General features: G+C 39.0%; 1 protein-coding gene across 4 annotated transcripts; it reads right to left on the bottom strand.

The window, feature by feature from the left end:
• Positions 1–154: 154 nt before the first annotated feature.
• On the bottom strand, positions 155–10049 carry tbcela (tubulin folding cofactor E-like a). Of its 4 annotated transcripts, XM_066685899.1 has the most exons (10): positions 8655–8752; positions 7043–7167; positions 5127–5292; positions 4844–4983; positions 4514–4695; positions 3307–3563; positions 2024–2150; positions 1822–1938; positions 1031–1142; positions 155–395 (listed from the first exon to the last, which is right to left on the bottom strand). In XM_066685899.1, exons 3-10 carry the CDS (start codon positions 5263–5265, stop codon positions 300–302), a joined length of 1170 nt encoding a protein of 389 aa, XP_066541996.1. In that variant the 5' UTR covers positions 5266–5292; positions 7043–7167; positions 8655–8752; the 3' UTR covers positions 155–299. The 4 variants fall into 4 exon arrangements, with proteins under 4 accessions (XP_066541996.1, XP_066541979.1, XP_066541970.1 ...); XM_066685882.1 differs by lacking the exon at positions 8655–8752 and adding an exon at positions 10016–10049 and having other exon boundaries at positions 155–1142; XM_066685873.1 differs by having other exon boundaries at positions 155–1142.
• Between the last annotated feature and the right edge of the window lie 2727 nt (positions 10050–12776).

Here is a 12776-nt window from a genome sequence, read left to right as displayed (position 1 = left end):
CAAAAAAAAAACCATGAATGTCCAACACTATTCTCAGTTAATACAAAAAAAAAAAAAAAAAATGAATTAGCTGTCCGTGGACAGTTTCTTGAACAACTCATATAAAACTATTCAAAACAAAATGCAAACAATAATACAAATACCCAATGCATGTTTGACTGCACTTTTGGAGGTAAGATGTACCTGAAGGTTTGACATTTCTAGTTCTTCTTTAATCACTTGCATTTACATAGATAAATATGTGCTAAAAAAAAAACCATGAATGTCCAGCACTTCCCACCTGTAAGTGTTTCCGGATGTCATTTTCTAGGCTGACACAGCATACATACACCTTCAGCAAATCCACCATTTCTCTTCAAGACATCTGCACGGTCCGACACCTTTTTTTGCACCTGCTGAAAACCGTGATAGCATGAGTCGCAGATGATTGTCATGAGATTTGTAAGATCTAAAAGATTTGGACCACTTTCCTTTGTGCTTTTGTCTTGAAGACCAAGGCATTTACTGAAAGTTAATAGCAAACCCCATTAAATGTCAAAGTCAACAAAAACAAGGGAAGCCACTTATATATACTATGGCAACAAGTGCAGAGCTGCACACACTGAGCGATGTGTGTGTGGTGACTGTGTACTGACTGTGATCTGTGATGCCCTTTAAAATACCATTACAATGTCATCCTAATCCAAGCCACTTTGATATGCCTAGATGTCCTTTTTCTTCCTGAACTTTTTTAAATGCTGTGGGTCCTACAGAGGGCTAGTTCAGAGAGGACGTAATTATTCCAAAGAGATTTTTAGGTCCAGGAAGTGCCTGTAGGTCATTTGGTCTTAGGCACCACTAGGATTTCATCCCCATCATGAATGCTGTAAGAGTGGAGGGCCCTGGTGCTATACTTCATCTCCTCAGGACCAAAGGCTGAGTACATGTCTTTGTCAATGTAATAGAGGCGCATGTTGCTGGTAGGGAGCTGAACCACTGTCCTCAGCTGCTTCTTCAGCTCAGCCACAGTCTGGTCCAGCCTGATGCTCACCTGTTCCACCCGGTCCTCAAAGTGCACCTCCACCTTAGCATGGCACCGCGGCCTCAGGTCAATCTCAGCTAGTGGGGCCAGCTTCCCATATTTGGTCACCAAAGAGTGGTATCTTTCAAAGGGACAGCATCTCAATAAGCATTTCATAAATCACTTTTACACAAATTTTACCCTAAATTAAAATTTGTGTCTTTAATTGTACCCTGGCACTACACAGCAAAAATATTAAACAAATAATAGAAACTTACATCATACAGTGTCTCATAGAGCCTCAGAAATCTTTCAGAGAACCTTGTGAGTTTAATCACTTAAGGGATTTTATGACATGAAAACAACTACAGCAGTTACATTGATCTCTAAAAAAGTTTTCCCAACTGCTTAATTAAAAAAAAAATGTACATCTAGGTTTATTCATTAGACAGATCTCTAATAGACAGTACCTCTTGGGGGCTGGGCACCCAAGCCTAAGAATAATTGTTTCTAAGCTTATATGCTACATTAACTTTAGTGAAATATTAAAGAAGCCAACTAAAAAGACACCAAACAAATATTAGCTGGTTGATGACATTTTAGACTTGAGGGTGTTTTTAATCAAAATAATTATTTTGTAGAAACAATAGCAAGTATGAAGACAAAAAAAGTTACAAAAATGCAAACACACCATTTATGCATAAATATTTTCACAGATATGCATGTTAATGCACATTAATCATGGCTTTATTGCTACATCAGCATTTTCATATCTTTCCATAGACCCAACAACATGTTGTTTTAAACTGAATGTAACTTACCTCTGGGGCAGTTCCTCCTCAGGGTGATCCAAATGGTAACGGATGAAGAACCGCTCAGCATCCTCCCGCTCTCCCTCTGTTACCATACTCCCGTTCAGGCAGGTCACAGATGGCAGCCTGCAGTAGCAGGAGACAGGCTGACAGTTTTCTTGTTCTGTCCAAGATGAAATTCTGAGTACGAAATAATTATTAAGACACTTACTGAGCTATCATGAGACTGCGCCGCTCAGTGTTGGTGTATGTCTGCAGAAGAGGAATCCCTTGTAGCCTCACCTCCTCCAACTTGGGCAAAATATTCAACTTCTCAATGTCTTCCCAGCAATTAAGACCTACACACACACACACACACACACAAAGAACAAACTAGGAGATCAGGCTATTTAGCATTACACTGATTGTATATAGTATTTACATACACCATAGCTGTGAAAATCTCTTTATCAATATGGTAGCTCTGTAGTTGTAGCTTACAAAATATACACACTATATGTTATAAATAAATCATTTATATACTTATGTGTTGAACAAACACTGTTTCTATGCAGTACAGAAGCTGCTATTGCCCAGTACTTTACATTATTTCTATTTCTAATTGTACTTATACTGTATATGGTAAAACATATCGCACACAGGTGGTAGGTGGATGGGCGACTGAAGTGTCCGTAGGTGTGAGAGTGTGAGTGAATGTGTGTGTCTGTGTTGCCCTGTGAAGGACTGGCGCCCCCTCCAGGGTGTAATCCCGCCTTGCGCCCAATGGGTCCAGGTAGACTCTGGACCCACCGCGACCCTGAATTGGATAAGCGGTTACAGATAATGAATGAATGAATGAATATACTTATTTGTTGGTGAAGTAAATTTTAGTCCAGTAACAACACTGTGCATTTTAAACATCTGTTTCTCTATACATATGACAATAAAGCTCTGCCCCAGTCTTGACTTTGAAACATTACTAGGAGACATTATTGCTGTTTGTAAAACTTGCTTGCCAGGAGAGTTAACATTTCAGCATTCTGACCTTCAGTAGCTATTAGATGTTTTTCACATCTTTTCCAGTTGCAGTCTAATATTATTCTGAATTACATGACAACCACAAAGGCAGATAAGACATGTTTGGATTGAACCCAGAACAACTTAAATACCATGGGCAGCCTTATATAGTGACGAAGCTATTTATAAGTAGTGTAAGTTAGTTTTTTTCTCTGATGGAATTGATTACACACCTGAGTTGCTCATCCAGAGTTTAGAGAAATGTTAAGTTAGTCTAACAGAAGGTTTAGACTTGCATCGAGATGCCTTAGGAAAAGCTAGCAGTTCTGCAAGAGCATCCACAGTGGGGTCAAAAAGTGACAATGCAAAGCTACAACGAATGCTATGTCAGCCAAAGTCTGCAGCAGATTGCGGTCTTTTATTTATTTTCTGGTGCCCTGAAAATAAAGTGGACTGGCAAACAACAAGTGTGCTAGTAAATGACACAGTAAAACATACCCGAGTTATGTAGATTGATGCTGCGCAAGTTAGGAAAGAGTCGACAGAGATTGTCTCCAGACTCATGAATGGAACCCAGGTTGTTGTTAGCCATCACAAGTGTGTCCAGAGAAGGGAACATTGAGCCGAACTTGCGCACCTCAGTCCAGTCATGCAGATTATTATCTGTGATGTGCAGCAGTCGAAGAGAAGGACACGGAGTGGCAGAGGCCATCACAGTATTGTACTCATTAAGGCACAGGAACAGCTCCTCCAGTCTACAGGACACATACATGAATGTCAGTGGAAAGCGGAGCCTTTTTTTTTTTTAATAGAAACTGTTACTTAGAAATCATAAATACTGATTCATCAAATAAAATCAACTTGTTAAATCTAATCATTTAACTGAGATTTAAGTCTGTGTTATGTCTCTTGAATATATATATTTTATATTATCATCTCTATAATATAACTCTCAATTTTTCTAAGTATGTTGTGGGGTTGTGAAAAGTAAATAAAAAGAGTATCACCCAGATTACTACTATCCAAGTTCAAATTTAGGATTTATGATGTTCTTGAATTATACAAAACCTTTTCCTAAAAGCCAAGGTTTTGTTTGCTTTTTTTTTTTGTTGCAAAATGCAATTAAAAACAATAATCTGTGATTTGATTCTCTTGAACCTTTATTTATATAAAATTTTAAAAATATATATTTGCAGTGTATGCTTTGAACAACTTAACTGCATTCTATGAATATGTTCAAATATTTGGGACTCAAATTAGAGCAAAAGTATATAGAAATTTCAAATTACACTGTTTTGAAGCATTGTATGTTCCTTGTGCATATACAAGTTATTAAAGGAACACAGAGCAACTGCTCAGTCTTGCAAACAAAGATTGGGCATGGCTCACAGTTTTGTGATGAGCTTAATGAAAGAAATATCAAGTATATTTCAAAATAACATATCCCAGGACAAGACTGAAAACAAAGTTTCAACATCTACCATAAATAATGTTGTGAAAACATATATCTTGATTTACTTGCTGTGCAGGACAAAACCAAAAAACACTACTGAAGGAGTTTGGTTTCAAAAGCTGACACCAGAATGATATTTGAAGGCATGAGTGCATAACAAGGCCAGTGCGACATATGTGCACTGAATCTATGCAGTTTATATAGCTTCTGGTCACAGAAATGCTGTTATTTAGAGTTGATTAAGCCTCTTACTCAGGCATCTCGTGCATAAAGGTGTGCACAGTGTCCCAGGACACTTGAGTGTTGTTCAGGACAAGGCGGCGTACTCTGGAGAAAGCCTCAGCACAATCTGGCTCCAACACTGCTGCACTTAGTGGGTTTGAGCTGAGGTTCAAGAAGTCCAGGTTTGGAATATTCGCAATAATCTTACTGATCTAAAGAGAGTCAAGGTAGAATATTCAAATCTAGTGAGACGTAATTACCAAAGGGAAAAAAAAAAAAAGAGGCCAGAGGGTACATATTACAGCAATTATTATTTACCTACAGTTAAGTATTGTGAAGCCAGAGAGAAAAGCCACTCACTTCATGCCAGTCCTGGAGTTTGTTATGAGAGAGGTCCAGCTCAACCACGTGAGCACAGAATGCAGCAATTTCTCCTTCATCTCCAGCACTGCTTATCCCACAGCTGTTTAATACTAATACACTGGGAAGGTTCAGCCGGTCTAAGGGTTAAAAGGCACATTAGTTTCTTGTCTCTGCATTCAACCTAATAAAGCATACAATACTTCCAAAGAACCAACACATTTTTTTCCTCTATATTCTACATTAAAATCCTTTGATGATAATTGTCTAATCCGGACTTCACCTTTCATAGGAGATCCCTGGTGGCCAGAAGGTACAACCACCCCCATGCCTGGGCCTCTGCGATATGGGAAGTTCTCTGGGCTGTACTTCTCACTGATCACCTGCATGAATGTGCGGCCTTCCCTGTCTGGTCCCTCCATGGCCCTGTCCCAAAACAGGACGGACCTCTGAAATAGCACAACTGAACTTATTCTCTATTCATTATTGTGGTCAAACTACTCAAAATGACTGCTCCAAAGGGAAAAAAAAAATCATCAAAATGTTCTGAAGTCCATCTGTGGAAATCTCCACAGACCAATGTTGAATTTGATGCACACCAGATTAGGGTATACAGCTATTCTTGATCGTCTTTTAATTATTTAGGAATGTCTATATTTATACATAAACAGGAACTAAAACAATCCTTACACTTTTATTAGAAGTCCTAAAACTACATAAAAAGAACAAAAACACCAAATGTTCAGTTCAGAGACAGATTTAGTGACATTCCTGTCTATTTTGTTTGTTATAGCCTAATTCAGAATTCACTGTTTAATCTAGGATGGCAAGCTGTCCTGGTTCTGAAGCAGCTCAGCTGGTCCAAACCATGACACTACCATCATCATGTTTCATAGATGGTTTCACATAAGGTTTTTATGCTGGAATGCAGCATTTTCATTTGTCCAGACATAATGCTTCTTATCTAAACCAAACCAGCCATAAAACATTTTTCTAAGAGCCTTCTGGGTTGTTCACATGATGGCCACCAGTATTCATTTCTCTGTGGTCCTAATAAAACATCTGGGACAGGCTTTAGTCAAAATACCACAAAGAATAAACAACACAGCACTTTTATTACCCTTCCCTGTCCACTTTTCATACCCTGCCCAGGAGTGAGGTACAAGCAGCAGAAAAATGTTTTTAGTCATTTCCTTTTGTTCTCTTTCTTTTCAACTTTATTCAGTACACATTTCTCCCCAGTTTGTTTTCCATTTGTTCAATTCAGCCTTATATATGAACTCTCAGATAAACGCAGGTCCAGCATTGTGACTGAAGAAACTCAAATTGCAAAGAATTAGCTGCTTTCTAATTAACAAACAGCAAAGATATCAGAATGACATTTTTTGTGTCCCATGTTTTCAAACTTAGGCAGATCACAAAAACTTTTACTTCACAGTTGTTGTTTGGGTAAACCTTTGAGCTCCAAATTAATATGCTAATGCTCTAAAAAAGTGTTGTTTTTTTATACTATGTCCAATTTAAAATTTGCCAAAGCAAGAGAGGGTTTAGTAGCATTTAATTGATTTCAAATACCTAGTAGACTATTACATGGTTTGCTCTTGGGGTAGTTGACCAACTGTCTTAAACTTTCAGAACATTTCTTTTCCAGAAGATGTATTGTGAAGATCACACAATCAAAGGTCCCTGTTCTTAACAAATATCATGGTGCCCACTCATATCTGACTGTCATCCAATTGACTGAAAAACACCAGGCTCTAATTTCACCTTGATATTAAATGCTAATTCCACAGTTTAATACGGTTTTGACACTCGCAGATATATAATACTGGATCATTTACCTCAATAAATTAATTCATGCATTTTCTGAAACTGCTTCATTCTGGTCAGGGTCCAGAGCCTACCAGGAATCACTAGTCACAAAGAGGGAACACAGCCTGGACAGGGTGCCTGTCCATTACAGAGAATCATACATTCACACAATCACTCGGACAAAAACACAGTCACTATGGACAATGTTGCCTAGTCAATCCGCCTACCAAAATGGAGCAGCAAGAGAAAACCCACACAGATACTGGGAGCACGTTTTAGATATGTGTGAAAATCTGACAATGTTTTAGGTCATGTTATACAAAATACAGACAATTTTAGAAAGTTTGCAATCTCTCAGTCACCACTGTAAGTACTAAGGAATCTTACCTTCTGTAAGTGTATGTATCCACAAGTCCAGGTGTACAGTTTTTGTTTAGGTATGTCCTGAAGAACCACAGTTTAATTTTTCTTGATGTGAAGCTCAGAATTGAGGGGAGGGACACCAGAGGCAACTAAAAAAAATAAATCAAGAACCCCATCAACAAGACGTAAAGCTTGTGAAAACACACATTCTTGTTCAAGACTGTATAACTGTCCTGTATTCACGCCTCAGAAGTAGTTTCAAAGAACAAAGACCCCAGGATCAGCTGCTGTGAATGGTGAAACAAAGACAAATAAACTTAACACTAAAGTTGTCATGGTGTAACTGCTACAGTCATTCACAATAAATGAGCAGGCCAATAAGTCTGATATGTGACCAGTATTTCTGATTAAAACTGTAGTGTTTCATATGTCTTTGCCTTGTGTGCACTGCTTGAAGTAGAATTTTGTGTTTTAGTGTTTTGACGTGAAACGGTTCATTGCAAAGATATTACAGTAGCGGTGACATAATCCAGGAAATATTTCACAAAGCAAGACTTTCCAGGCTTATCAGACAGCTTAGGTCAATGGTCAAGCCTGTCCAATAGATTAAGAGCTGATTGGTTCTCCTACTGAAAAGTCCTTAACTTTGTTTCGCTAACTGAGAAAACTGGCTTTGTGGAACAGGCCCAAGGTGTCATGATGTCTACATGGCACAATAAAGACCACACTATTTTAAAACAATTTCAGGTCTCGTGACACTTTAACAAGGTCCCTATCCTCACTAGTTTGAACTAAAATGATTTTTTCATTTAATAACCCAGCAGTAGAGATCTGTAAATGATCCATTTTTCCCGACACCTGCTGTGAGCAATTTTGAACTTTGCCTCTCTTCAAAAATGCACTTTATATGAAAGCTCTCTGTAAGTTTTTACACTTAAAGAATGAGTTACACTGAAACAAAGACTAAATAAGTGGAATAGACTATTTAACCTTACTTTAAAAAAGAAATCTGTCAAAATGATTTAGAGGATTGTAATGAGACCATGAAGTGGACAGGAATATTAAGAGTTAATTCAATTGGTTCTGGTCAGTTGTAAGACTAATTTTAGATGTTTTTTTTTTTTTTTGGGTAAAAATGTAAAGCTTTGGTGTGACACACAAAACATGAATATACAATGTCCCTGTTGTTAAAGATACAGCCAGATGGTGATCTGAATAAGAAAGCTTTACAAACCAACCCTACAGTTTAAAATTTGTTAACGATTAAAACCACAGATTAATCCTAGAGGGCAATAACAACAGCGAAGAGGACGTGGCTCCGTGCTGAAAACCAGAGCAGGCTTCTTTTTACGGGAATTTTCCTTTCCACCTTAAATAGTACAGCAGTTGCTATGCACTGTATGAAGCGGTTACTGGAACCGCTACACCGTTTAAGGTGGAATGAGAAAGATATTTACAATAAAACCAATTTCGTTTTCATGATCCAGTTACAGCCATTTCCTGCCGTTGGCGCCACGCTTCATGTAAACAAGGCTGCTGCAGGACCAGTGCGTGCAGGAAGACCGGGTGATGTTCGCGCTTAAACATTCGCTCTACGACAAAGAGATGCTGCGAAACAGAAATATAAGCCATTCACTTTCAGCGCTGGGGTCGCTTAGAGTCAGGGTCCCTCTCTTCAGCCTCCGGTTTGTTGTTGTTCAGCTGTCACACCGAGCCACTAGCGCAGGAAATGACGTCACCCAGAGGCATTGGCTTGGATTTGATGAGGTTTATAAGTTAATATGAGTAAAATTTAAATTCTACATTTATTTACTTATTTACTTACAATCAGAACGTGGAAAACATGGAATTTGAACATTATAATAGCACTAAGATTTAATATATTTTTGCTCCTGGACTACCTCGTGTTCATTTTAAACATTGGGACTAATATTATAATGCTTCACACAAGTTAATGTTTAAATGTTTAATGTTGCATAAACAAAAATAATTGCACGTTCTTATTCTCTGTGGACTTTTAACATAGACATAGACAAATTATTCAACATGTTGTCTTTCATGTACCATGTCTAACCTTGTGGATTGAGTCGTGTATCATGTAAAACCTCAATAACCCCAAAATCAAGTCTTTAGGACATCCTTTTTTTATAGTTGCAGGGATATTATATTTTAGATTCACAGAACTGTTCAAGGGATGCTGCTCAATTAACGTGAGTGTAGTCTTTGAAAAAAAACAAGCCAAGCAAAAATTGTTAAATAATATTTAAAAACAACAACAACAAAACTTGTCAGCTTGTGCTAACAAGGGGCTCGCATAAATAACAGCTGTGATTACTGAAACAGTCATTTTGAAAAAGGCTGTCTAGACTGGGAGAGCTGTGTTGTTGGATTTTTTTGGTATTTTGACCAAAGCATGTCTCACAAGTTTCAAGACCCTGGAGAACTGTGATAACTTGGGGAGTTGGGGTTATTTCCCCTTTAAATGGATGTTTGCTAGCTGGGTACTTCTTAAATTTACCCAGACAAGAAAACAAGTGATATTTGTTCACGACTGGGATAATACCTTGAATAGTGTTATGGAAAACTCCCACTTCAATTCATGAAGGAAGTCTACATCATGTGACAATGACCCTGTTATAGAATTAGCTGATGTATAAGATGGTTATTTGGAAACCCATCCATAATTATATTAGCAGGTAGATTGTCACCTCATTTCCAAACGCAGCCAATCAGCTAATACCACTGTGGATGTCAGATAATATCACTGTGGACCTGACCCCTCAAATATCTTGGGTTTAGCGCAAGGCTCCAGGTCTACATTTGGACTATGGTTTGGACTATTTATTATGCTCCATAATATATTTTTATGCGTAAAGGTAAAAAGATTTTAGAACATTTTTACACAATGTGAAGGACAGCTGTGTACAAATGTAGCAAACTAAAAATGTACAAAAATGGAGATACATAAATTTCATTGGACAGTGATAATATACTTACAACTTACAGCTTGAATAATGTCCTCAGTGTTCCAGGCTTTTTTTTTTTGTTGTTGTTTAACTGATGAACTGATTTATAATTTACTGCCACCTGTTACTGGGTGGGGCTGCGGGCTCCCAGCATGCACTGCAAGCTCCCCATTTTTTTAGTTTTTTTTTTTTATTATTGTTTTGTGGCTGTTTCTTTTTTTAATTATAATTTTTTTAATGTTTGTGTTCATGTGTATGTTTTGGCTTGGTGTGTAGTGTGATGTGTTGTTCTTAATGGCTCACCATCTGGCAGAAGGGTATCTGCATGCAGGTGGTGCCCCCTGAATTCTGTTACACAGTAAACCAAAATTCTTTGTGTCATTCTGCACAGTTGTGCACCTAATGAAGATTGCTTCTGGCAGGACTGAAGATGTGTCTCAATAATAATCTCTGGGGATGCCACGATGATAGTAATAAGTTCTTGCCTAACAAATTCATGTTTTAGTAGTATTTGTCTTATTTAGGTTATCTTTTCAGGGGAAGAATCACCTTTGCCTTAGTGTTTTTTTTTTAAATCACACACCTGCTTTCTTCCATCCTATGGGGCGGTGGTCTGTGGTAGACAGTCATTTGTACACTGTTTCACAGGGCTCCACTTTTCCCTAACATCTTGAAAGTTCTGATCCAACCACTGACACATGAATATCAAATTGAAGACGTCTGTGAGTCAGCCATGGGCCACCAGGAGACAGAACATATATGCTGACTGCCACCACAAAGAGGCACAAATGTATAGACAGTGACTCAGCTCCTGTCAGAAGGGCCTTGGCCACTTCCAGTATGCAAAGATCTGCTGTCCTAAACCCATACACAGATTTTTAACCCCAACCCACCAAGTGCGACAGTTTGCCTACTATCATATTCATATGATATATATGTCCATGCGTACAATTTATTAATTAAATTGTTCATGTCTAAATTCAGTGTGATTAAGCACATGTCTGTACTGTCATGGAGTGGACAGACTTTCATGCTGTGTGAAGTTGCACTGTGTCCTCTCTATATTCAAATTGAGCTGAAATTAAATATATATTAATTAATGCAGTCTCCTATTGATATAGCTTATTCCACTCAGCATAATAGCCCTCAGGAAGGTGTGTCTGCAGAAAACCTGACTCTTCTTTAACTAAATAGTCTCAATCTTCAGACAACTATGTGGAGGCTGCAGGCAAGTAATCTTTATCTAAGTCCACACTGGCATTCATTCATTATCTGTAACCACTTATCCAGTTCAGGGTCACGGTGGGTCCAGAGCCTACCTGGAATCATTGGGCGCAAGGTGGGAATACACCCTGAAGGGGGTGCCAGTCCTTCACAGGGCAACACACACACATTCACTCACACCTATAGACACTTTTGAGTTTCCAATCCACCTACCAGTGTGTGTTTTCGGACTGTGGGAGGAAACCAGAGCACCCGGAGGAAACCCACGCAGACACTGGGAGGACACACCAACTCCTCACAGACAGTCACACGGAGCGGGACTCAAACCCACAACCTCCAGGTCCCTGGTATGGGAGGCCGTCTAGGGCAAATACACTGAAACACTTGCGCACACTACATTGAAACACTTGCACACTACACACTGAAACACTTGCGCACACTACATAGAAACACTTGCACACTACACTGAAACACTTGCGCACACTACATAGAAACACTTGCACACTACACTGAAACACTTGCACATGACACACTGAAACACTTGCGCATACTACATTGAAACACTTGCACACTACACACTGAAACACTTGCGCACGCTACACGGAAACACTTGCACACTTGTCGATCAATTCCAAAAATGGAAGCGATTCTTTGCCAATTAAATCCCAGATTTAGGCAGTGGATAATCTGGTCTGCTGTTAAATCATACCGTGGGCGACCGGACGTGCCACTGGAAGTTGTTGGAGGAATTATGAGAATATTGTTGCCTTGATGTCTTTGGCCCGGAGATTGTTGTAAAATGAGAATTAGACACTGATATAAAGACCCCAAAAGAGTCGTGCATTCTCTCACCACAGGCCCTTCTCTGCGCCCAACTACACGTATGATGGACTGAATGGTTCTTGTGTGGTGCTCCAGTTCAGTGTAGTGTCTGTGTAGCAGGTCATCTTGTATGGATTCCACACAACGCAGGACATCACACAAAAAATTACGGATATCCTCACTGTTACCAGAAATACGCAATGGCTGATCAAATATGAAAAGACTAATAAAAAATAATAAGAACAAATGTTTGTTCATCTCTGAAAAGACACAGAGCACAGGAATTAGTCATAAAAGATTGTACCCTGTGCTACACAGCTGAGTGCATCTTCTCTCTCTCACACACACACACACACACGTCATGTTTAATATATATACGAGTGTATGTGAAGTGTAGTGCAAATGTTTCAGTGTTTAGTGTGCACGTGTTTCAGTGTAGTGTGCGCAAATGTTTCATTGTAGTGTGTGCAAGTGTTTCAGTGTTGTTTGCGCAAGTGTTTCAATGTAGTGCGCGCAAGTGTTTCAGTGTAGTGTGTGCAAGTGTTTCAGTGTAGTGTGCGCAAGTGTTTCAATGTAGTGTGCGCAAGTGTTTCAATGTAGTGCGCGCAAGTGTTTCAGTGTAGTGTGCGCAAGTGTTTCAATGTAGTGCGCGCAAGTGTTTCAGTGTAGTGTGCGCAAGTGTTTCAGTGTAGTGTGCGCAAGTGTTTCAGTGTAGTGTGCGCAAGTGTTTCAGTGTAGTGCGCGCA

This window comes from Hoplias malabaricus, chromosome 1 (assembly GCF_029633855.1).
Source record: "Hoplias malabaricus isolate fHopMal1 chromosome 1, fHopMal1.hap1, whole genome shotgun sequence".
Lineage (NCBI taxonomy): Eukaryota > Metazoa > Chordata > Actinopteri > Characiformes > Erythrinidae > Hoplias > Hoplias malabaricus.
The sequence above is the reverse complement of the archived record's forward strand: the minus strand, read 5'-3'. Positions and strand labels throughout refer to the sequence as shown.